We start from the raw sequence: 27,451 nt of genomic DNA on the forward strand, positions 1-27,451 counted from the left end.
GCAGAGCTCTGTAGCTATGGCAACCAAGTAAACACACTACCTCATGAGCAAATGAGAAATTTACACCCTCTCTCCCTCACTAGGCACTCATCCGTAAAACTCAGGCTCAAATGTTTCTCTGAAGATTTGTAGTTCCATTTGGTCTCCATTACTGAGAACCTTCATATACTGTAATTCTGCAATAAATAAAATAAAGAATATTGCTAACCTCAGCATAAAAGTAAAGTGAACCATTCCACAAACACATGAGCGAGTGGTGTGCTGTGCTGGCTGGGACACTGGTTCCGTGCAGACGCCTGGGATAGACGCGTCTGTCATGGTCCCCCTGACAGCAGCACTGGGACTGAGTTGTAATCAAGCATCTGTCTCACCAGTGGCAGATTAGATTACTTAACTAATCCTGTCTCAGTGGGTCACGCTCTGGCTAATGAATATTCAATCACATCCTCTGCTCCCAGGGGTGTGGTGAGTCTCTCTGCTAACTGTGGTCTTTCCCCCACCCTCCCCCCACACCCACCTACACCCCACACCAGTGCTTTCCATAAAGGGAAGAGGTTCAAGCTCTGCCTAAAAGCTCAACGTCTACTCTTGACCGACAGGTCATATTCACTGTGGAAGCGGATGTATGTGTCATACACAGGGCTAGCGGTGGTCAGATGATGAAGGACTGGTCACTTGCTACACTGTGATATCAGCAGCAAGAATGATACAGGGACAATACAGGGTTATTTTCCTAGTGGTTTTCTGGATAAAGGTACGAACTGTGTGCACTCCAGAACTATGGGGGATCCTAGTCACTAGTCAGCTTTTAAAGAGGAGGAACATATTTCTGGTATTAAGTGGTGATGGATGGAGAAACACGAACACACACACACATATACACAAGTGTGAGCACACACAAAGAGAAACAAACACACACACACACAACGACAGACCCAACATTTCATTGCAGAAAGCAATGACATAAAACAAATACAACAATAACAAACATGACACAGTTTGCTTGTGCCCGCCTGTGAGAGGCAAACACATAAACAGAAAGAAAGTGAGCTAAGAGTGTTGCCAGTTCCAGACTCTTCCTCATCGCTGAATTGTACAGTTTTTGATCTCTCTAAATTAACTGCTGATCGTATATCAGAAAGTAAGCGCTCTCGTTGAAAGGAAAGTTCTTGCACTTGCGCTGGGGTTGGATCTGCCCCTTGTCCTGTACTGAGGAAACAGATGTCCCTTGCTCCAGTCTGCCTCGGATCTCCTATTTCTACATCCAAGTTCCCATATGCCTCTCATCTAGAGAACCTCTCGAATGTCACATGGGCAGAAAAGGTATTCTCAGGAAATAGTTATCCAACGTAAAATGGATTAGTGTGCAAATGTCCATATTTAACTATATTTCCAACAGCTTGAATTCCCTAAGAGAGAGTTAAATAGGTGAAAATAGGAAAAAGGCCGCAATGACAGTGATAACAGTGAAGTACTCTCAGTTTAGGAAACAGAAACTTGTCACCTGGCAAATTACAAACTGTCCGAACAAGAAGAATTCAACCATGTTTAGGTCACTGATTTGCTGTTGATACAAAAGGTGAAACTATGTTTGAACTATGTTTAAGAACACATTTAATATATGTTAAAGCACACATATGAGTGTAACACCAGTAGCACTATTAATAACCATGCATAAACATGGCTGTAAAATATGTACTCGCTTTAGTATGTTGCTCGCTTTAGTAAATAATAAGATTTTGAAATACAAAATATTTCAGGGCCTGTTTGGTCCCGTAGCTCAGGGCATACATACTGTTCAAACGTTCCATCATTTAGAGATGGTACTTTACTTTCCAAAAGGCAAATAGCTTTGTGGAGTAATGGTAGAAGCCATGCTGGAGTTGTCTTTCACATTCCTGGATTACAGCGGTGGAGAATGGGTGCGTATGAGTCGGTGAGTATGAAAAACCTCTCAAGAACTGAAGACACTTCATCAAAACACAGGACAAGCAGGTTCCACATTATTTGAAGACCAAACATTGCTGTAGGCTCACAGGTCATCCCCGTTCCTCACAGGTCATCCCCGTTCCTCACTGTTCTATCCCCTTACTTTGATTTGTCCAATTACATCATATAAGACTCCCAGCTTTGCTTTGCCAGCGCATGCCTTAAAAAAAGTGCTAAACAATAAAATGAGACAGTCACATCCTCAGAAATGCCACTGGAGTTAATTAGTAGGCGAGACATCCCGTGCACTCAGCACTGTGAAACAAAATAATTTCAAACGGATGAGTCTGTCTGCGTTGAGACGAGTCATTTCTTCACCCCAAAACACTGACATGTAGAATTTGTGCCTGACACCTTCACCCTGGGAGTCTCTCTATTTGGTTACATTCAAAATAATGTACGGTCTGTTCAATCCCTGTCACAGGGAAGTGAGCTCAGACAGTTCAGGGCTCTGTCCGCTACAGGTCCAGAAGTAAACACTGAACCAGATCACTCCACATTTTACTAATGTGGACCAGCACACAAATGCCTTCAAAATCCTGCTGCGCATTCAGTCAAATCAAGCTTGAGCTCATCATAAGCACAAGTTGCTGACTAAAGATGCACTGAACATGTTTAACTTCAACAACCAAGCCATAACTACACAAATGTAATCCACAGCTAATTCAGGTTTCCATGACTACACAATGAACCTTGGGCATTCAGAATTAAGGAACTGGAACCACACAGCCAGAAGACTCACAGGCTCTGTGGTCCACACAGCTTCTGCTGTCTTCTCAAAATAATCCTAGCTAATTTTAATCGGTCTCCCCCCTGAAACCTGAACTGGCAGAAGGATCCGACTGAACCTGCTGGACGATATTTACCCTAATGCAAGTCCACAAGTGCCCTACTCATTAGGGTTAATCCCCAGAACACTAAATAACCTCAAAGCCTGCCCATTCACATCAAAGACTATTCATATACACACAAAAAAGTTGACTTTTGGCCCAGTGCCAGTGATGGATAGCGTCCCAGTCTGAGCTATTGTGATGGCGCTGTCTGGGGCTGAACTCAGCAGGACACAACGTAAGGTCACGTGAGCAGAGCTTTGGGCATCTTGGGGGTTCAGAATTATGAGATTGCCTAACTATAGGCCATGATGATAAATCCAAGAACCTGTTGGTCCTCCAGCTTTTTATTATTGTTGTTGTTTACTTACTTACATAAACAACTATTCACTTATTTAATATTAGGGCTACTTTTATTTACCAAAAATGCCAACTTACAATTTATTGTCCATTATGATCAAAAGGACACTGTTTCATATGTAATAAGTGAATATATAGTAATAAGTGAGTTTCATTATAGAGGTAATGGTTAATCTGCATGTGCAGTGATTGTTTTATCATTACCATCCCACAACAAAGGCAGTCAACATGTATGTGACCATGCTTACCTGTTGTATGAGACGGTATCCTATTACCTGTCTGTTTACAGGTATGAGATCTGCATCTGCTTAAACAGGTCCCGCTACTTATCAGGCTTGTAGGAATACCCACACACTGTCAATGAAGCAAGGGATGGTTTGTTTGTTTGTGTGACGGGTACTTCCTATACAAAACACATCACTGAGTGGGAATGTCAGAATAAGCAATAGACAACTAATCACAGGAGGACATAAAATGACCATAATCGACTGCAGCAGCTATAGCAAACACACAGACTTCATCTTTGTACAGCAGGTACAACTATCGGCACCTTTGGCTTAAGCCACAGTGTATATAACAGTAAAATGTGTAGGCACTTGTGCACTTGAGATAGGCATGTTAACGTGCTGGATAAAGAACAATAAATCACACAATATTGAGGAAACAAGTCATAGTCACTATGTACACTATTGAAAAGGACAGCTTAACCAGAGGTTAGGTGTGTTTGTGTGTTGAAAGAGAGGGATGAATCACACAAGTATTCAAACGTATCGGGCACATGCACACTTTCCATCTCGCCGCCTTGACTGGCTACTGAATGTGTCCACGTGTTTGATTGTGTCCTCAGTGCCGGTCACACTGAAAGGGTCTCAGCCCTGCATGGATGACTCACTACTTTTCACGCAGGACTTAACCTGCACAACTTAACCTTCATCTTTACCTGTTCTTCAGCTCCTTCTCTTCATTCTCTCCTTCCCTCTCTATTTTAGTCACTCTTTCTATCAGTCAATCTTGCTCTCTCTGACAGTAAAAACACTGACTCCTTTGCAACTCAACCTGACAGCTTATGATCTAGCTGGAGGTCACATCATAATACCCAGAGAGAACGTGTTTAAATGGGCACATGTGCTCTGAAATATGTAGTCAAGCTTGTGCCTGTCCAGTCGGCTAGCAATAGTAGATAACCGATCAAACTGAGGGAGAGGATAGGGACTGCACAAGTGTTCAGCAGGCTGAGCAGAGGGAGCACTCCTTTACCACAGCAAAATACACAGCAACCTACCCAGCAGCTGTGTACTGCTACACACACAGACACACACACACACACACACACAAAACCTGCTCTGTTAGGTTTTTGTTCTCCCTATGCACATTCAGCTCACATAAAAGCTCTGTCTCATACACACTCACACACACAAATCCACCCTGTCAAACACATGAGATTGCTCCATACAGTGACAACAAGGTTCTTTGGCACCTGTGTCCATTGCAACATACATTTGGCTGTTTTCTCACAAGCCCTGTACAATTTTGACCCCAGACAGCAAACTTCTGCACCACTCAGACTAGCAGGCAAACAGAATCCGTCACCAACGTCCCTCTGGTCAGTTAAACAGTAACACTTCACACAAGGACTCCTCCTTGAGAACAGATTCAGTCTGAAATCAAGCTTCTCATCTCTGGCCTTCAAGTAAAACACACACACACACACACACACACACACACAATCCCCAAAGAAAACTACCACCTCTTCAAACACAGCTAACAGATAACCCCTGGCCCTTGGCCCACCTCTCCACAAGTGCCATGAATCAAGTTACGCGTCAGAGGCCGCGCCAAATCTCGCAGACGCAGAGCACGCCGGAAAGGAAGGGCAGCAGGCGTGGTGAACAAAAGGGACCTATTTAAAAGCACGCACACGCTGCCATCATGAGAAACAGCACAACACTGAACAAACCTCTGCACTCTTTACGGAAGCATTATAAATGCGTTATGTGTCTGTTTAGTTCTGTTTTCTGTTGGGGGCGAGGAGAAGGGGAGGGGTCATGGAGAGCCATGCCTACAGTTGGATTTTCAGCCCTTCAGCACACCTGTGTGGTTACTGAACTCACCTGGGCTGATGCACTCACACACAACCTAACGCTGCACCAAACACAGTGCAAACTGATGCCGACCTGCTACTTTTCTTTCCTGGCCCTGGTTCAGTGTCAGCTCACTTCAGCACAAACACAGGGGCAGACTAAATTGAATCCACACGTTTTCTTGCAAGAAAGACACAGGAAGAGAGCGCATGAGAAAAACTGAATTAAAGATAGAAACACAAAGACAAGAGTCATGATCTCACGTAACCTCGCTGTCCTTTCACTGTACTGTAGTCCTGTCCAGATCTGAGAAGCCTTCACATTACAAAGTGGAAAGCGGAGAATCAGAGAGAAAGACGATCATGTATTTTATGACACAAAAACAAATCATCGTTCCTATAAGCAATATAACCACACACACACACACACACACACACACACACACACACACACACACACACACACACACACACACACACACACACACACACACACACACACACACACACACACACCTCCCCCGACAGGACTGACCTCTCTGTAAACACACTCCAATTTCTAGAAGAGAGGAGTGGAAGGCATGGTAGAAGGCGGCAGAGAACAGCTGCAGTCTTTTAACACACACACACACACACACACACACACACACACACCTCTCAGCGGAGCTCTTCTACGCTGAGTCTCCAGTTTAGACTTCTAGGTTCTTGCCTTTACCTGTCTCAAGGTCAGCTTGGCCTACCAACACAACAGACACATGGCCTGTACACTCAAACAGTGCGCTCACTCTATCACACACATACACACACTACACAGGAATACACATCAGAGAAAATGCAGGTACACCATCTTACGAAAGGTATAGCCTTTCATTACCACATGTGAACACAGACATATGCATGCATATAAATACATACACACACACACACACACACACACACACACACACTCTCTCTGTCCTTCTCTCTCCCTTCTCCACCCCTCCCCCTCAAACCCCCATAAGGTAAAACTATTAACACCTCAGTACAGTTCAACCCCCCCAACCAACCCTCAAAAGCAAAGCAAGCACTACAGTCAAATTCAGAACTCACCATGGTGTGACGAGGGCGTATGTGTTAATCTTCTACTTTCTTGGTTCATTTTCCTAACAGTCCTGTAGTCCCAGGACTCTGCTGCCTGCCTGTGTGTGTGTGTGTGTGTGTGTGTGTGTGTGTGTGTGTGTTTAACTCTCTACAAGGCGGGTCTCCAACACACTGACACACTCCACTTACTGCAGCAACACAGCAGCAAGGTAGAGACCGCCTACTCTTTACCCCTCCCCTCCCATTTGTGCCAGCCCTGTCACTCAGTCAGTTAGGACCGCCTACATGGGGGGAAAAAAAAAAGCGAGAAAGCTTCCTTTCCACTGCCTGTGTGCTATTGCTGTATTTCGCTCTGTAAGGAAACCTGAGAGGGACAAACTTAAACTGCTGTAATTCAGAAAGGGGTTTTTTTATTATAAAAACTGCCTTCAGAAATAAATTGATAGAAATTTCAAGAGAGAAAGCATGAAACAATATACCAAAAAATAACGATTCACACCCATGAACAGCACAGAAGTCTGGTGATCAATCACATTTTATGTGTAAAAAAATTAAAAAATTAAAAGAAATAAAAAAAAAAAAAAGTGTGTGTATATGTGTACACACACACACACACACACACACACACACACACACACACACACCAGGAGTACCCCCTTCTGCAATATCACTTAAATGTCAAATGAATTAAAACTGTATCACCTCTAAATAAAAATTATTTCAAAGTTGACAAATAGAGTATTTCCTCTTATGCACAATCAAAAATACAAAACTACATTGAAAAAAACAGCCGTAATTAGGAGGTACAGAATAAGCCACAGTACCACTAACTGAAACTGTAGAGGCTGTCCTAGTAAAATGATGCCACGGACAGTGTGCAACTCGCTAAGTCTCGCTCTAGAACACAGACAGGGATTGTGCTTGGCATAGGGGCTATGAGTGAAAATGAAAACGAAGGACACTGCACAAAGTCAGTCTCTATGGACGGCATCCAAGGAAAAAAACGTTTGCTCTTCAGCACAAATCTGCAAGATTAAGCTTTACCCAGCACATGAACGTGGTAAGAAGCCCGATGAGTACTGGGAGCACATTCTTTGGTCAGTTGACACCAAAATAAATGTGTTCAGCTCAGATGGAGTCCAGCATGTTGGCGTAAACATAGCCAGGGCTACCACAGTGCGGAGGGGGAGTGTGATGATACAGGGCTACAGAAGTGCAAAAGGTGTTGGGGAGAGGACATTTACTGAAGGCACCATGAAGATCTTGGGATTTAACAAAATATTGGCTGCCCGGATAACACCCAGTCACCAGGATCTTAGCTAAAGAGGAATGATCCAGACCTTACGGTCAAAATCACCCGAGAAAAAAGTGAAAACTATCACCTGCCCTAGCATGCCACCTGACCTCCATCTAATGGAACCCCTGTGGGGTTTTTAAAAATGAACATTAGAGCAGCACCACCTGTCTACCAAAGAGCAGCTGAAAAAAGAACTGCAGAACATCTCTCCAGAAATGGTTTCTGAAGAACTGCAGAACATCTCTCTAGATGTTTGTGTAACCATGGTATCACCCATGTTAAGGAGGACTGAGTCTGTCTTCAAAATAAAGATGGACATACAAAGTATTAAAAAAGTAAAAGATTTGAATCTCAGTAATAAAAGGTGTACTGACTTTTGTTGTATTGAGTTACCACTGTGGGGCCTGAAACCTTAAATCTGATGGTCCGAAAGTGTTCAACAATATGACCAGCAAGCCTTCTCTTACTCTGCAATGAAGTAAGGAAGCTCAAAGAAAAAGAACTACACCCTCAGAACCTTAGAACCCCTTAGAGCTAATGCTATGATTTAAACCTCTGCTTTTTCTAATATAAACTGGTTCCTCCTCCTAGAAACACTTTGCTTGTATATCTGATGATGAAATCTCTCAGTGGTTAAGATGCTTGACTAGTAATCAGAAGGTTGCCAGTTCAAGTTACACCACCACCAGATTGTCACTGCTGGGCCCCTGCGCAAGACCCTTAACCCTTAATTACTCAAGTTGTGTTCAGTCAGAATTGTAAATTGTGTTGGATAATTGTCAGCTACATGTTGTAAATGTAATACTGTTTCTTTGGAAACCTTGTACTTCACTGGAATTCTCATTATCTTTACATATATGTAATCCAAAGGGATTCCAGGTGAGTAACTTCAGGGTATTGTAGTAACTGATGTAGAGATAATGAACAATTCTAGTGAAGTACACAAGGCTTCCAGAGAAGCAGGATATCTCAGAGCAAAGGTCTGTGCAAGCAAAGTGAAGAGGCTCTCTGGTGAACTTGACTACAATTTTTAACTTCTATCTCTACATCTTATACTACACATACATGCACACACAATATATATATATATATATATATATATATATATATATATATATATATAAATGGAAAATACAATAAAAATATGTATATAATATATATTAAAACTAAATACAATGATGTGAGCCTGGTGCACATCCCACTGAGCTAAGGATACCAAGTTCCCTTGTGGTGAGTCAAAGTTTCTGGGAGGCTTTGAGTTAATTTGGCCAGTCTAATGCAGTACCAAAGACCTTCGGTGCCTGTGCACATCACTCACACACTTTCTCACTCACACAAATCTTAGCTTGTTATACTAGTGACATGATTCCATCCCCGAAACACTGCAGTTTAGCAGTAGATATTCCACACGTCCAGTGTGGACGTGAGGATCGTCCAAGTAAACGTTATTTTAACACACAGTACTGCATGTGCCATTGATGTCTGCTTGAGTTACAGATGGACACGGGCCTATATTCCAGTATCAGCACCCCAATGGAATGCACAGTTCCCTCGTGTACCAGAGGGCTCAGTACTTCACTCAAGGCAACAACAATGATCACCATCACCACAATCACCACCCACTGACCCACTGACCCCATGACCTCTGGAGCTGCAGCCAAGAACCCTTTAGAATAGGCTCGAATCAAGACTTCATAAAATACAAAACCACCAAACAAAGCAGGAATAAATACAAAAAGTGAAAATAACTGGTGAAAATAAATGTTTGGCGTGCAAGACAACTTCAAACTGTACACTGCCAATATACGACAGGCAATATGAGTCAGCCTCTTAGGAGTCAAAATGCACAAGACTTTTAATATGAGCTTTGCTGCAAGCTACGCCTTGTAAATCTAATATACACTTAATTTGTTTCTGCTGTATTGCCATTTTTGTCACAGCTCTAATGTGTGTAGAGACATGAAGATGATCAAATTAAGCTTCAAATTAGACTTAAGCTTAGCTAAATAAATTCTACTCTAGGAGGTGACAGTGCATTAGCACCTGGTTAAGGAAGGACCGTAGCAACAATAGCACCTACTATAATGCAGAATGCAAGTGTCAGTAGTGGTGATGCATAATGTCCTGCACAAGTGTGCTTATGCTTGTTTGCTCCCCGCCCTTTTCTAACCATAACCTCACCCTTTTCCCTACCTCTTAATTTACCTCCCACCTCATGCCATCAACTCCGTCATTTCCTTCTGTTGGGTTTAATTTACAGATGCATACAGTTCAAGCCTACCCAAACTAGATTCTAGTCAGGGAACTCGCCTCTCTTACACGATCTGTGTTAGACACAAAGCATGCGGGGTAAACCCTGAAGTTTTATTAGGTTTCCGAAGTGTTCTCGGTGTGACTTTTATACACGCATGTTATGGCAGATAATGGAAAAGCATTAATCAATCAACAAAAACAACACTTAAACAGGTAAGAGATTTCATTTAAATATTAAGTTACCTGTCACTGATGTCACCTGTAGACCTGTTCTGTGCTGTGACTTGTCTTTGCCTTTTGGCTGACTGAAATGTTGTCTTAGATGTTGGTTTTACTGGAAGAAACTTTTCTGCGCAGCTCATAATAAGACTACCAATTTTTTGCATGTAGAGGCGACAGTGGTGAGGCCACACACACACAAACACACACACAGAGAGAGCTGTAGCTAACCCACGCTTAATGCACTTGTGTGTGCCTTTCAGTCCAAGGGACTCATATAGTTACTGTAATGCCAGCTCTATGGACAGATCCACCCTGTCCAAACCTAGCCCAGCATATACCCATTTCTCATTTAAAGCCCATTTAAATTTAAACAGGCAGGTGCAAATGTTTTGTCTTTCTGGCTCAATCCCATTTCGAGGCCCAGTGTACAGATCTAATTTGCACTCCTGCTTCAGGTGGTTTGAGGTCTAAATCTAATTCCTAAGCATCACTAGCTACAATAATAAACCCTCTAAAGAGGTCTGGCTCACATCTGTTTCCAGGGTCTTCAGAGGTGGCACATATTATGGTATCTGAAGAACAAAATAAAAAAAGGTCCCATTGAAGTTTAACACGTCTCTTCTCGTTCATTATCCGACGTCTCTCTCTCTCTCTGTCTCCCAGTCTCTCCACAGTGAAGGAGCCCTCTGACTTTCTAAGTGTAGCCTTATCTGACACCAGAAAGTTACGTTATAAAGTGTAATCGGGCCTGAAAGCTACCGAACTCTTTAAGCCATAAACATACATTGTTTGAAAGAGCACAGCCACGACCGGGGCAGGAAGGAGAGTGAATTCAGTCTCATCTGTAGCTATTGTGGCAAAGAAGTGGAAAGTTTTGCCATGAGGCAACTCGCAGATCTGCCATTGTTCTCCGGATGAATGGATGACGTCTTATTATACAGTATTTCATTTTAACTGCCAGCAGGAAGAAAAAAGAGCTGGTATATGGGTATGTGGGTGTGGGTGTATATGTGTGTGGGTGTGGGTGTGTGTGGGGGGGTGTATATGTGTGTGGGTGTGGGTGTATATGTGTGTGTACAGGCAGGGCCATACAAGCCCATACGAAAATGCCTGAGGGAAATGAAAAGTTTAATTTTTCAATATCTTTTCTGGAGGGACAGTTGCACAAGGCAGCGTGGGATGATCTGAAAGGATCCCTCCTCCCCAGAGAGGAGTGCACAGGGTGAGGAACAGGTCACCCAGGAGCGCTCCTATGTGATGTGTGAAGGACATAAAGAGACTTACCACGCAGCTACAGCAGGACAGGGCAGCGTGTAAAAAAGATCAACGAGACGAGAGATTCGGAAAAGCTAAAGGATTTGATTTTCTCAAGAGCCACAGGAGGCCACGGGAGATGTGGGGGAGGACCATGACGAGGACTTTCCGGCATGCCAGAGATCATGATCTATCTGTGTATCAGAGATCATGATCTATCTGTGTATCAGAGATCATGATCTATCTGTGTATCAGAGATCATGATCTATCTGTGTATCAGAGATCTTGATCTATCTGTGTATCAGAGATCTTGATCTATCTGTGTATCAGAGATCTTGATCTATCTGTGTATCAGAGATCTTGATCTATCTGTGTATCAGAGATCATGATCTATCTGTGTATCAGAGATTATGATCTATCTGTTTTTGTGTGTAAATGTATGTCTGTGTCATTGTTATAAATAGTATAGCAACAGGTCCAGGCCTCAGACACTGACCTCTGGCTGGACTCACATAGATAAAGGGAAAGCTGATGTAGCACACTGAGACACACACACACACACCTCTGATCCCAGAGGCACCATGGTGACCTCTCTCTCCTTTTCTTACTTTCTCCCTCTCTTTCCTCTCTCTGCAGGGGTAACACATTATAGCATCCTCTTATGTCCCACAGACCACTCACATGCTTAAAACCTGTAAAGAACAGTGGAGGGCAGAGGACCCATAGCACCCTCTGTAGTCAGAGGAAGGAAATGTCTCCTTTGACAACCTCAGTGCCCACAACAACCTTTTAAGGACTACCTGGATGGTGAAAATGTATTCACCTGCATAGGAAACCAGTCCATCACACAAACACTGTGTTTGTAAAGTCTTCTTTTAAAAAAATAATAAATAAGTGAATACAAAAGTGACAACAGCGGCTGTCGTTGGGTGCTCTGACGAACAGACACTCCACAATATACAGTGTGACTAACAGTAAAACATTCAACACAACTGAGGGACAACCATAGACGTACTTTCATGTGATGTGTGTTAAGTTTCTTTAATCTGCGATACGTTTGACTTATAAATCTTAGTGTGCAGCTGTCAGCTGAAGCCAGCCCAGAAATTCCCTACACAGAACATGAAAGACATAATCAGGTTAATAGAGGCAAGATAAACGTTTACACAGCACATCAAAGGGAAGAGTGGGTGAAGACAATGATAAGTTGGGTATTATGGTGGTGGGTATAGGGTATAGGTGCAAAAAAGGACACACACACACACAAACACATACACGTGACCCATCTGACAGGTCCTTGTTGTGCTCCTTCAAAGCGATACTTGCCAAGGTCAACCCATTAGACACAACTGAAGCACAAATGGTTGCTACAGAAGGCTAATGAATTTTGTGATTATGTCAGTTGATCTGCATCCCTAGATCTGAAACGAGCTCTGGTCAGGGGTCAGGAGTAAATTAGATTACACAGGCGGCTTAAAAGAGGCCCAGGTGGGGTGGGTGGGGGGGTTTGCGGGGGTTTGCCTGTCTGCCAGTGTAATATGTAGAGAAAATAACTCCAAAACAAACAGGGCTGACCTCTACTCAGTCAAATTCGAACACAAAAGGAGAGCGGGGTGAACCGTGATGCTTAAACACTGCCATATGCGCCTATAATAATTATACTTATTCATGCCAGTGTCTGGTGCAGGCAGCTGTTATTAGGAACCTAAAACTCCACTGAGACTAACACAATGACCAGAGAATGGTCATCGCGTGTAGACTTACGCCAACAAAATATTCAGTAGTTCAAAAACTGAAATGTGATACGAAGGGCCTTTATTATGCCAAGCACATCAGTGGCAATGTATCAAGGCGACTGCTTTAATGACGTAAGCCTTAAATTATGCGCTGGTCCACACACACACACACACACACACACACACACACACACACAGAGCTAAGACCTGTAACAGCACGAAGAGGGAATGAGGGTTAGCGGAGCTTTGTTTGTTTTGAAGGGGTTACAACAATGTATCTGTAGTTTCCATGATCACACAAATCCCTCGCTCTCTCACTCAACACACACACACACACACAAATACAAACACACACACACACACACACACACACACACACACACACACACGTAGTGATGCAGATAACTGAGCTGTTGTGTGACAGGAAGGACCCCTTAATCTGTAGTAGGAATTTGTGGTATTTTGACTAACACAGAGACTAAAGGCAGGGCTGCCATTACGACTGGAGACAGAGACAGAGCGAGAACATACTTCATGTGCAAACACAGAACACTAACAAACATTTTTTCACTCTTCATCACCAGTTACCACACTGTTGTCAACATCTGGTCAGAAACCAAAACAAAAAACAAAAATGTGTCAAATAATTCTCTGATTAATGGAATAATAAGTCTATGAGGTCATTGCTAGTACCATCGTCCCATTGATTGTGATGGATGATATACTGCACTCTATTTCAGTGGAGTGTGTGCTATAATGGGTCTGTAGCCATCTCAATCCACAGTACTGTAGGTTCATAGCCTAATACAGCAGGCCATACCGCTGTGAGAGGATACGACATGCATATACACACAAGCACACACGAACATACAGTTCACATTAATATCTCACTTTAATAACCCGTTTTCATAAAACAGGAGTCTTAAAACTTTAAATTCTGTCACATTTTAAATGAAGGAAATTTAAAAGCTGTTATTTATTTCTGAAGAAAACACCTGCATATTTGTTTTACACACACACAAAAATAACACAAATATCAAATTTTAGGTCAAATGAAACTAGGTCTTTTTTAGGCCTATTCACATATTTTTCAAATTTTATTCCCATTGCTACAAGTCAAACCAGAGTCTATTACATGAGTCTGTAACTTGGTGTCAATAATAGTCAATAATATGGCCTGGACAGGATTCCCGATGCAATTTTCTGTGATCAAACCAAATTAAAGCCTCCAGTGAATTTAAGGGGAAACTCCACCCCAGAGCCTGTGGCTCACAGAAACAAACCTAACAGATCCTGTTTGCTATGAAGGAACTGGAAGCTGACCAGTGTCCAAGAGCAAAGCACTGAAGTAACCCTCATCACAGCCAATTACAGGCCTACAAACTGCCGACAGGAAAATACTGAAGGTTTACTACTCACATAAAACAACACGTAAAGGGGCCACTCACATAAAACAACAAAATTATATATGTTGTTAACAATGTGGCGACAGTATGGAAGTGTTTAGCACGTTGTTAGACCCGCAGACCTGAGCGTCCCCCGAGTCACTTCCGGGTTTTCATCCATCTCTATGGTTCCCTGTCTCCTCCCCTTTGTCTCCAGCTGTTCCGAGTTTGTCCCTAATTGTAGTCTTATTTAAACCTGGTTTCTGTGTCTGCTTTTGAGTCTCCTGTTTCTTTGTCTGTTCCTTTGTCTTGTCTGGATCCTGACCCTGCTCCTCGTCTTGCCTGTTCGGTTCCTGTTAGTGTCACTTGTCCTTCTGTTCCTGCTCCTGGCTCCTTCACTTTGGCTTGTTCCGCACCTCAGGAGCCTCGCATTAAGGGGAGGGTACTGTCACACCCGCAGACCTGAGCATTCCCCGTTTCCCTAGCAACCGAGTCACTTCCACGTTTTCGTCCATCTCTATGGTTCCTTGTCTCCTCCCCTTTGTCTCCAGCTGTTCCGAGTTTGTCCCTGATCATAGTCTTATTTAAACCTTGTTTCTGCGTCTCTTATTTGTCAGTCGTGATTCACATAATGTCCTCTGTATATGTTTCTGTCCCTGTGCCCGTCCATGTGTCCGTTCCGGTGCCTGTCAGTGACCTAGGGCCGGGAGAAGGTACAAGACCAGGGGCTATCTCGACTTCTTTTCCTGCTCCTGTTGCCCCGGTTTCTTGCGTAAACTCATTACCCTGCCTTGTGGCATTAGTGTACCCCTACCCGTCCCAGTTCCTGTAGCCATGATGGTTGTGTATGTTTATTGACTCCGTGCATTTTCTGTATTGTGTTTGGTTGCTTGTTTATTCGAATGGTTGTGTTACTTTGTACTCCGTGCCTCCGTGCCTGTTACTTTGTACTCTATCCTAGCCCTTGTTTTGTTACCATGTACCCATGTACTCTCCGTGTTGGCTCTATGACCCTGGACTACGACTACGACTCCGATTCTGGATATGCCGATTAAATCTCGCTCTTTTCCGCACATTCGTCCGCGTCCTTACCGCTCAACGCTACACACATTCTCGTCCAACAAGATCAGTATGAAAAGGGTTGCACCAAAGCTTCGCATCTTAGTTCAGCGACAATTAAGAACACAACTGTTTGTTTGTTTGCTTGCTTTAGGAATGAGAGAAGAAATGTGGATATTTAGGAGACGGACATACCTCATTTATGTTTATTTCCCTTCAGTGATGTTTAACACAGGCACTACAGCCTTAGGGTCATGGTCACTATGTGAATAATACTAACCCTGAACATGTACAAAAACATATACACATTCTGTCGTTCACAATTGAGTGATCACAGTTTTCCTTTTTATTACAAGAGGGTGTGTAGCCAGTCACCAAGACTGTGTCTACCTGTCTGCACTGAGATCCATAAAGGTAAGATTAGCAAAATTATGTTAGAATCATATTATCAACAGCCACCTGAGAGGTTACCTGCTAACACTAAAGTGACCACGTCACTACGTCATTACAGAGTCATCTTGGCTGTACAATGTCCTGTGTGTAACAATTCAGCAAAAAGGTAAAAACAAAATGTTATTTAGCTTAATCACACTTTATTCTGCCTATCGCTATCACACATCCCCTTTAAGGCAATAAATATGGTCCTGAGAGCAAGGGATAAGTTTCCTTTTTGACAAAGTAGAAAGAGGAAGAAAACAAGAAAGGTACATTAAAACATTCCAAATACCTTTTGGGTTCCACAGCAGAGGATAATATCATTACTGGAACTACAAACTGGAGACAGTCTTGTGATTACTGCATCTGTAACAGCAGAGACGGAATCGAATGCAGTATGATAGTGGATGCAGTTTGAGAGACCAGGGAGTCCCAAACATAATCCAAATTACTAGCAAACAGACAGGGAACAGGCAAAGGAGAAACATACAATGCTAAACTACGGCTCAGAAACATGACACATGTTGACAGGACTTCACAAAGACAGACAGAACACACAGGGCTTAAATACATGGACTAAATAACTAACAAGACACAGGTGAATGCCATAACAGATGGAGATATTAACAAGGGGGCGGAACCAAAAGAAACCAAAACAAGGAAGTATGAAGAAACAAAACCAGGAAGAAAACAAACAGGTAGCATAGCCATAGGAACTGCGATGCCAGGGAGGGGCAAATGTGACATCAGCCCAACTCAAAGTTCCCAGTGGCAGTTTGTGTGCATGATTTTGTGCTTTCCCATGGGCGTGGCATTAAGACAAGTACCCAATCACCATCCCCATCATTAAAAACACTAACTCAAATGGTGCTTTATTATTAGGTGTACCCAACTAATAAGAGCATGTGATAGGTTACAAGTTTGATTGACAGAGACTCTTGCCCATCTGCTGCCATGCCCCATTTCTCAGGCACCACCCACCCATTCATCAAAGTTCCCGACCACATAGTTCTGGTGACAACACCACAGCTGCTCATTTATACTTTATACGGCGGCGCATTCTCTGCACACCAGTGGCACTGACATGGTGGGGGCAAGGTAGTGGGTGTTGTACTGGCATATCAGGCACAGTGTTGCTGGAGTCTCATCTTGGCAGTAATACGACTGGGATAACAGCAGCGTGCCATCGCAAAACTATACATCCGACAGCAGTCCTGTGGTCAGAAACTGACCACTGCTGACGTAGATAGCCATTATAAATCGTGTAATCAACAAACAGTATACATGTACTAAAGTTCTCTAACTGTACATCTACAAAGGGTCTCTAATAAATAATATTTCTAAATGAGTGATGTGGATGTACCACAAATTTACCTGAATTCTCGCTCTGTTCATTGTGCTATATATAAATATTATATATATTAGCTATATGCTAAATGGCCCTGGGAGAAAGTTTATCTGTGATGTCATTTTAAACGATTTACTGCAGTCACATAATTAATTTTGGAATACATCGTTTGTAACATGGTTAATGTTTATTATTTCAACAAATGTAAAAACTGGACAGACAAAGCATGGCAGTCCAGCTGGGCTTCACGATATATCAAATGTTAATTGTGATCACGATACTGGCCTTTGCAACTTTGAGTGAGTTTACATGCACTCAATAATCCGATATATAATCCAGTAATCTGATTATTCAAGTGGCCACGTAAACAGCATACTGCAATTTCTTAGCATGGAGTATGGCCAAGAAATCAGATTAAGAAATCCAATAAAGAGAGCTGGATTTTAGCTCAGTAATATGACTTCTCAGTGTATGTATACCCTTTGTCTGATTTCTTTCAGATTTCTCAATCTGTGCATGCTCGCATATGTAACCGGAGAGGTCCTGGAAGCAGCTAGACTAATTAAATGCAGCATTTGTGAAATAGCTATTAAACACTTCTGGGGAGATTTTGAAATGCAGTACATGGTCAGAAAAATGAAACATTTGAATTGCAGCATATTAGTAACCACTGAAAACCGAAGATCCATATATGTCAGTAAAGCATGTCCATGGTTACAAAAAGCCACAGCAGGAAGTGTGAAGTTTACGCCACATCATTCTATGAGATTGTTTGTTGGTTGAAAGTAAAATCCGATTATTAACTCATGTAAACCTGGATTTTTTCCCCATAATCTGATTACTCAAGTGCATGTAAACACATTGAGCGGATTACTGACTAAATCTGATTTTTTGCAATAATCAGATTAGGTGCATGTAAACGCCCTCGCTGATATGACAGAAGACTGCAATATGCCCTCTAGTAAGCCATATATTGTTCATTTTACAGTTTTACTTCTCGTTAAGTATGTACTTTGGGACGAGGGATTATTATTATTGTTATTTAAATTTATATAGTGTCTTTCTCTCACACTCTCACTCAAGGACGCTTTATTGACATTTACTGACACCTTATTTCAAAAGCAAAGATCTTTTTAACATAGTTAAGTAAAAAGATAACATTCTCATATGGACCCATGCAGCCTGCCATGGGCTCTGTGAACACTGCACCAGACCACATTCTAGAGACAAGCATTAAAATAGTTATTTACTTCTCAGTACTTTTTCCAGTCTTTATGACTCGTGCAAGCATCTTATAAACATCAAAATCAGTTACCATGAAATATTTCATAAAATATGGTTACTGTTTACAGTCCAACATACTCAATACGCACACCTGTCTTGAACAAAACACACACAAGTTAACTGCTTAACAATGGCCAGTCCTATGCCTGACTTGGGTTATTAAAAAGTCAGCTGACCCAAATTAAACATATTAATTCGCTTGTGGTTTCTCAGTAGGTCGTTCACACTAAACAGTATTTCCTATTCTGCAAGTAAACACAGATGCTCTCCAGCCTCTTGCTCTACCTACGTGTTCAGATCATCTTCATTGACTACTAAAGCTCATTAGCGCATTAGAGGCAAGAGAAACGTGACAGATATGTGCATCTCAGAATATAGCACAGCAGACTGCATCATGCAGTTAATATGTCTAAAACACACACACACACGGCTTGTTTGTACACCCAGAGGATTGAGACAGATGAGATATGAGCTATTAAATAAGACTTCACGTAAGCATTAACCTCTAACCTTCATTTCACAACAAAGACCTGAGTAAGAAAAATGATCCTCAGGCTTCACACAAAATGAACTTTGCTCTCTTTCTTCAATATGTGATGAAAAACCTCCATCATCTGCCTACATCTGAGGTTACCGGCCTGTGAAGGGCTCACAGGGCTTTTGCAGGATTATTGTTGGAAATGATAATCCTTTTAAAATGATTTTGAACAAATATGAATATATAAATCCAAAGAAGATTCTAGGTGAGCTGTAGAGAGAGATTCAACATTGTAGTAAAGTACACAGAGCTTCCAGAGAAACAGGACATTTTAGAGGCATCCTTCATCAGCTGTGTGAGCAAAGTCCCAAGGACTTCTGTCCAAAATGCTCTGTTTGTCTAGAAACTCTGTATTTCACTACAATTTTGAAAGAAATTGCAGTAAACATTAAAAACATACTGATATAAACATAAACATACACACACACACACACACACACGGTACGCTTGACAGAAACACAGGCTCGGACAAAGAACGACTGATTAGAGAACAGGATCTAATGCACTTAAACTAGTATTTATTCTCAGGAAACAGAGCCCAGTGTCCAACAAAATCATAAAAATAGAGACTATCACGTTGTTATACACTGCCTGGCCAAAAAAAGGTCACCACCTGGATTTAACTAAGCAAATAGTTAAGAGCGTCCCATTGGATAATTACTGCATGGGTGATTATGGCAACAATTTCAGATGGCAACAAGGCATTTAACCCTAACTGATGCAGTGAGTAGCTTCTCATTTGTTAAACAACCATGTCGAAAGACACATCCTGTGGTCATGGAAAAGATTATTGGTATGCAGAAAACATCTAAGGAGATTGCTGAAACTACTAAAATCGGGTTAAGAACTGTCCAACGCATTATTAAAAAGTAGAAGGACAGTGGGGAAACATCATCTTCGAGGAAGGAATGTGGTCAGAAAAAAATCTTGAATGATCGTGATCGGCGATCACTTAACCGTGTAGTGAAATCAAATCGTAGAACTCAGGGATATGCTTAATAGTGAAAGTAAGAGCATTTCCACACACACAATGCAAAGGGAACTAAAGGGATTGGGACTAAACAGTTGTGTAGCCTTAAGGAAACCACTTGTCAGTGAGTCTAACCGGCAAAAACGGCTTCGATTTGCTAGGGAGCATAAAGATTGGACTCTGGAGCAATGGAATAAGGTCATGTGGTCTGATGAGTCCAGATTTACCCTGTTCCAGAGTGATGGGCGCATCAGGGTAAGAAGAGAGGCAGCTGAAGTGATGTACCCATCATGCCTAGTGCCTACCGTACAAGCCTGTGGGGGCAGTGCTATGATCTGGGGTTGCTACAGTTGGTCAGGTCTAGGTTCAGCAACATTATGTGCCCAAAGAATGAGGTCAGCTAACTACCTGAATATACTGAACGACCAGGTTATTCCATCAATGGATTTTTTCTTCCCTGATGGCACGGGCATATTCCAAGATAAGATTGCCAGGATTCATGACAATGCCTGACCTGAACCCCATTGAGAATCTTTGGGATGTGCTGGAAAAGACTTTGCACAGTGGTCCAAGTCTCCCATCATCAATACAAGATCTTGGACAAAAATTAATGCAACTCTGGACAGAAATAAATGTTGTGACATTGCAGAAGCTTGTGGAAATGATGCCACAGCGAATGCATGCCGTAATCAAAGCTAAAGGCGGTCCAACGAAATATTAGTGTGTGTGACCTTTTTTTTGGCCAGGCAGTGTGTGTATGTATGTATATATGTCACGGAATGCTCCCCACCACCACGATTCACGTGATATGGCCTGCTTCGAGCAGGGGGGTTCACCATAGTTTGTAGCCACACCCTCCGTGATGGCACACACCTGTGCAGGGGTTGATGTTAAGTGTTTGTCTGTCTATTTAAACCCCCGCCTGTGTGTGCCTCTTCGTTGGTCATTGTTACTGTTACTGTTACTGTTATTGTGTTATTGTATATGGGTAGCCATTGTTAGCTTTAGATGTCGTTATTCCTGTTAACACTGTCCGTCGTTACGTGTGAGTGCCACAAGTGTCTCATTAAACATCTCACTAAATCGAGGGAGTCTGTGCGTCCTGTTCCGCGCCCTATGGCACTCGGGCTGTTGTTACAATATAACAAAGACCCGAGTAAGAAATAAATATATATATATAAAAACCATACATAACATAAAACTGTGGAACAACTATAAAAGATAAAGCATAGACTGAACAATCCTTGGCAACTAAACAAGCCAGATGTGGCTGACAGTTAAAGATTTATGAAACTTTCCTGCTGACAAAGTGTAGGGCCAGTAAGCTTATATTTAATCATTGCAGTCTAGAACTATCACAGGAGACTATAGGTTCCTCGTAGACTATCTTGCTGAGTTGCATCAGTAGTACAGTGAAAACGCTGTGTGTAATCAAACTCGGGGGGATGCTGTCTGGCATGGGTGTAATTATTGTGTAGGTTTTGAATGGAGACTACAAGGAGCTGTCAGTCATTCTGCTCTGGCTGACTGGAAGTCAACATCACTGTTTTGTGTGTGTGTGGGGGGGGTTCCTAGGAGAATCGTACTTCAGGCGATTTCCTGCAAATTGGAGACCTGGTATAACTGACAAAACTGTCAGCATTCAGTAATTTAACATACAGCAGAGCTGGCGAACCGGTAAAGTAACCATTTGTTGTCCACAGTGTAAAATCTGTTTTATAGGTTCTATCTAGCTTGTTAGATTCTAGACTAAATAAAGGCATTATTTTTATATATGACTTTATCTATCTTGTAGAAGAGCTCTGATAAGTCTAACCCAAAGCACTTAGTAGCCAGGGTGAAGTCAGTAAGAAAATAACACTCACAAAAAGACAAAGCAAAGCCAGTAAAGGAAAATTTCTGCTGCAAAGCTCTTGACTTCTGTCAAACTGTGTTAGCAGCATCTATCAAAATTATCTTAGTGGATGTTAAAATGACTGCTTGCATTATGCAAGGGAAAAACACACAAAAATCCTTCCCTCATATTCAACCGGGAAGCAAGAACAAGTAACCATTAACTTGCTACAGTGTAATGAATTCATAAAATGCTTGCTACATTGGGACAGGAAGAAGAATATGTCCACTAGTGGAAGGAATAGAAAGGATAAGGGGACAGCAAGAGAGAAGAGAAAGAAGGAGAGAAAACCAGAGGGAAGAGAGAGAAAGGAACAAAAGAAAGACATGTGAGCTGTCTGAATATACGGTTGCATAACCAGTAAGGAGGGAGTACTAGTCCACACAACTCTCTCTCATACATTCTGCATCTACAATACTTTGCAAAAGCCATATGCCAGCCAGAAATGGTCAGTTATTTATCTGAACACTGTATATTCACATATAAAACATATAAACTTAGACATACTATATAACTTGAAAACACTAGTATAAAACTTTAATACAAATAACTGTTGATGCAGACACACACACACACACACACACACACACACACACACACACACACAAAAAAAAACACTTTAATTCAAAACAGCACCACACAATCTTTCCTATTTTCCAAAGCATTACTGATAACTTCTAAGATGTCATGAAGGAAACGGTTCCTTGACTCCGAGATTTTAGAGTGAGCAGCATGGAGAGCCACCCCCAGCATTGCTGAAGAAGTTTGGGAATTGTTGGAAAAGAGCACACAGCAGCCTGAAGTCATAAGAAATGTAGAACTATTAGTTTTCTTGTATGTCTTAAGAAAGATGTCTCTCTCTCTGTTCTTTACATGTAAAGTGAACAGTAGCAGCCAACCGATTCAAAAGAAAAAAACAAGCAACCCCCCCCCCCTTCTCTTCATGTACAATGACTGGTCTTCAGCGAAAGCTGGGCTGGCTGCATCGCTGCAGGTAACATTCATTCTACTACACAAAAGGAGATTGGAATTTTGGTCTTACAAAGGTTTCAATGCAAACAGATAAAGTAATGCTTCAACATGTGGCAGGATTACATCTACTTGTCCTAAACCATAATGTCACTGAGCCTGTTTTCAGTTTAATGCTTCATGTACCTCATCAAAGGAATTTTTTGTAAATTGAGTAAATAAAAAACAGAACAACATGCGTGCATAAACTTTGGTTTATTTAGGTTTTAGGCAAATCATTACTTATTATTGGCTCTGCCATGAGTGTGGAAAATTCTGAACTCTGCCCACTACGTATATCTGATTTTCTTGAGCATTCCGAGCCAGACAAGCATGGACAGTTTGTTGTGTTATGGACTGAGCATGTGACATATATTAATCGCCGAGCTAATGACCAAAACACAATGCATGTCAGATGGAGACCTTAAGCTCATGATAAAGTGACATCAGAGAGAAGTGAGATAAACCATAGCATGACAACAGAGTGCACACATTTTCAAGGCTGAAAGCAACATGAGATCAACTGGGTCAAGTTAAAAGATGGACTGTACTGATTTGGGGCTGAAGTAGAAGCACAGGTCTTGAGAAAATGAACATTCAAGAGAGGAAGTGGAATGAAACTTCACCTTTAAACAATAAATTTGTCCTTAAGCCCATTTAAACTTGACCTTAATGCCGCTCAACTTACTTTACTGAGCACATTTATTATACAGTGGCTGTAGAAAATCAATACACACTTTCAAAATGTGTACCTTTGTTAAGATACTGAAAAAAACAACAATGGAAATTAGGCTTTATCATAAATCGCAAAATTAGGCTTTATCATTTATCATAAAATGTTCTGAATATTAAATAAAGTGATAACAGCAAAAGGACATATTTTAAAATGCCATCTTACCACTGCATTTGTAAGCTTGCGCAAGTATAACAATGCACGAGTATAACCATGCCTATAAGTTGCGAGAGTATAATCATGTCTCCTTTTAGACTACAGAAAACCAGAATGGCTCCTACCTGTGATCAACTGGGATGACCAATCAGTTGGAATAAAACAAATGCAGCTGTTTCTAGAGGTTCCGGTTGCTTTGTAGTATGTTTTAAAGTCAGGATGTCAGTGTGGAAAGGTGCTTTCAAAAGAACTCTGAGATAAAGCTGAGGAAAGACACAAGTCAGAAAAGGGGTTCAATAGGAATTCAAAGGCTTTAGAGTATCCCACCGACCAACAGCAGGATAACAGTAAAGAAGTAGATGGAATACGGCCTCACCCAGACTGTTCTTATATCAGTCTCTCTGTCCAAACTGAATGACTGAGAAGAAGGAAGTCAGACAAGATCTAGGTAGGGTACCAAGAGGCAGACGACAGGAGCTACAGGCCATTACGGAAAATGCTGGTCACTGTGTGAATATGACATACATCACAAGCATACAACAAATCCAGCCTGTGTGGGAGGACGCCAAGAAAAAAGTCACTGCTTAATAAAAGCCAAAGTCTCAGCCTGTCCAGGTTGGGGGCATGCTGTGGGGTGGGGCACTGGCCAGAACAGAAATGTAGACAGCTGCTGCAAAGACTGCATGCTTTAGTTAGGAAGCTGAAAGATTGAAGACAGGTGAAAATGGCTTCACCTTTTAACATGATTCTTACGCAAAGTACACAAGAAAGGCAATTGTGCATGGTTTGAAGGACAGGAATGCTGACGACATTGCAACACAGGAACTCCACAACAGTGAGGACGTGCATTCTGAAATATTTTACCAGGGAAGGAACAGGTGTTTGATGGGCCTAGTCATAGGCCCAAACTAATTACTTAAAGATGGCAGTCCATGAACTGTAATCAGGCAGTTTGTTTTAACTTTCTAAGAGGATATGGACAAATACTCCTTTCTCTAGGTGTGCAAAGAAGGAGACAGACTTAAGGCTGTAATTTAAGTTGTTTCCACCAATTATCCTGTTTACTGTCCACTTACTGTCCCTTTTCTTTCTGTCTTTGGCAAAATGCATTTTTCACTTGAATGTTGCAAGGTTGACTATTTTTTGCACTGCAGGGCAACAAGGGGTTTTGCAAAAGTGATTTTTCCCCCCACATCTTAAGGTGTCTTTTTTTCCCCCTTGTGTGTCCAACTGGGCAAGAGTTTCTGTTATCTACCTCATATATCTAATATCTTATTCAACATGCATGGTGGATGTGAGGATCACACTGCCTCTTGTGTAAGGTTACTGAGCAGTGTGTTGAATATTAGTCTGGCTGTAGCAGAATCAGTGTTACTGAAGTCCTGGACAGATTCACTGCAGAGTAGTAGGACATGTCCAGAGCCCATCTGTTATATAACCTCGATGAGAACTCACTAGATAAGATGAAGAAAGTGCTGTAGTGTTTGTCTAGCCCCCACCCCACCCCCTCCCAGAAAGACAGTAAACACACAAGCAGTCATGTGCAATGTGTCTGAAGAATAAAAAAATCACAAGGTTAACGACGGGTCTAAAAAATAAGGGTTCAGGAGAAACATATTGATTCAACTTTTTCTTGTGAACGGTGCTTGTTTCAACTGCCAACCGCGAGTAAAGACCTTCGGAAGACAGAGAGGACACAGCTGGCAGGAGCTGCTGCAGACAAAATTAAACTACCAAAGCAACACTGATGGAGATCATTCTATAAGGAGGATAGCCTGCGAGCCTTCTGTGTTGTATGTGCTAATAAGCGTACGTCTCTATTTTACTCAACTCGTCCCAGCATCCTGCTCTGCCTCCTCAACATGACACAGGTATGCAGATATCACCAGTGGGACCGTATTAACCAGGTACAAGCCACCGCAGGTCCCACCAGTGGGACCGTACTAACCAGGGACAAGCCACTGCAAATCCCACATATGGGACCGTAATAACCAGGGACATGGCACCACCAATCCCACCGGTGGGACCGTATTAACCAGGGACAAGCCACCGCTAATCCCACCAGTGGGACCATACTAACCAGGCACAAGCCACCACAGATCCCACCAATGGGACCGTACTAACCAGGGACAAGCCACCACAGATCCCACCAGTGGGACCGTACTTGCATTCATGTATTCAACTCATATATATTGTGACAAAAAAGGATACTTGCAAACCTGAATAATCTAGACAAAGTTGTTAATAATGTTCAGTTAAATAGTACCCAGCTCCTACAGTGTGACAACTGCATTCTTCCTAAATTCCAATAATCCCAACTAAATAGATGAGCACTTCAACAAAACTTTACAGTGAATGATAAAGTGAGTGAGCACATGAGACAGACAGCAAATGAGAGACACATGGTAAATGAGAAAGACAGTAAACAGATTGAGAGAGAGACCGTGACTGTGGAAAGAATCTTTTCTTCTGCTCCCTCTCTCCTGTGGCTGAATTCAGCTGTAGGGCTTCATGAATTACACAGCTAAAGAAACGGCATCTACCAATCAATTACATACAACTATAAGAGAGTTCTTACATGTATTCTACCTCTCTCTCTCTCTCTCTCTCACACACACACACACACACACACACACACACACACACACACACACACACACACACACAAATACAAATAATCATATCCTTAAAAGCATACAAGCATGTGCATTGAAAAGAGCACAGTTGTACTTATCACAGCAGTATGCCTTTAAGGACTGAGCCAGTAAGGGGTTACTGGGTGGGTTTTATTCTGTGTGACTATTTTGGGTGTTGGGCACTATTCCGTAGCCAGAAGAGCTGAGGGGGGTTGATTCAGGGTTAATGGAGAGGCCAGGGAAGGTCTGGTGTAAATCAGACACAGACGGAGAGACAGAGGTGTGAAACAGGGGCGGCAGTCCTGTGAAAGTAATGACATAAGTGAGCTCCATTTTATCCCACTTTCAAACACAAAAGTTCCTCTGAGATTAAAGTTAACACGTGATTATTTTTTACAACCTATTCTTTAGGCTTCTGTCTTTCGAAGCTCATCACCCAGCTGCTGTGTTCTATGCATGCATACATCTAGACTTTGCACACTATAAAGTCTCAAGGGCATTATTTCAAACAGTGGCAGCACTGTACAAATCAGACAAATACAGCTATCTGTCACCTATACTTTGGCACTCCACACACTCATATATACACACACACACACACACACACACACACACACACACACACACACACACACAAATAAAAATTTAAAAAAAGCCTAAAAGAAAAAAACTTTGGCTAGGCTATTTGCCCTCTGGACATAATGCACAGCATTCCAACATTGGAACACTGTTCGGCATGAAAATTATAACAAAAGTGGAAAAATGGTGCACAGTTTAAATTTTATGTAAAACACAATGTAAATCCAAAAGATAAAAATTATATGAATATAAAAACATACACAGTAACTTCATTTCACAAATGGAGTAAAAAAAAAAGTCAGGTATCAGGTATTGTCACCCAACT

General features: G+C 41.9%; 1 protein-coding gene across 9 annotated transcripts in view; it reads right to left on the bottom strand.

The window, feature by feature from the left end:
• Positions 1–27,451, bottom strand: part of plekhg4 (pleckstrin homology domain containing, family G (with RhoGef domain) member 4) — a 71,685-nt gene that overhangs the window by 43,810 nt on the left and 424 nt on the right. For 3 of the 9 annotated variants that reach the window (XM_081705903.1, XM_081705902.1, XM_081705900.1), the window contains exon 1: positions 6,349–6,535. The exons of 1 other annotated variant lie outside the window; for it this stretch is intronic. In XM_081705903.1, the coding sequence (XP_081562029.1) occupies positions 6,349–6,351 (3 nt within the window). In that variant the 5' untranslated portion in view covers positions 6,352–6,535. Of the gene's footprint in view, positions 1–6,348; positions 6,541–27,451 lie in introns of those variants that run through there. 5 more of the 9 variants (XM_081705901.1, XM_081705899.1, XM_027018650.3 and 2 more) reach the window with 4 other exon arrangements.

This window comes from Electrophorus electricus, chromosome 23 (assembly GCF_041902795.1).
Source record: "Electrophorus electricus isolate QZ-2024a chromosome 23, ASM4190279v1, whole genome shotgun sequence".
NCBI lineage: Eukaryota > Metazoa > Chordata > Actinopteri > Gymnotiformes > Gymnotidae > Electrophorus > Electrophorus electricus.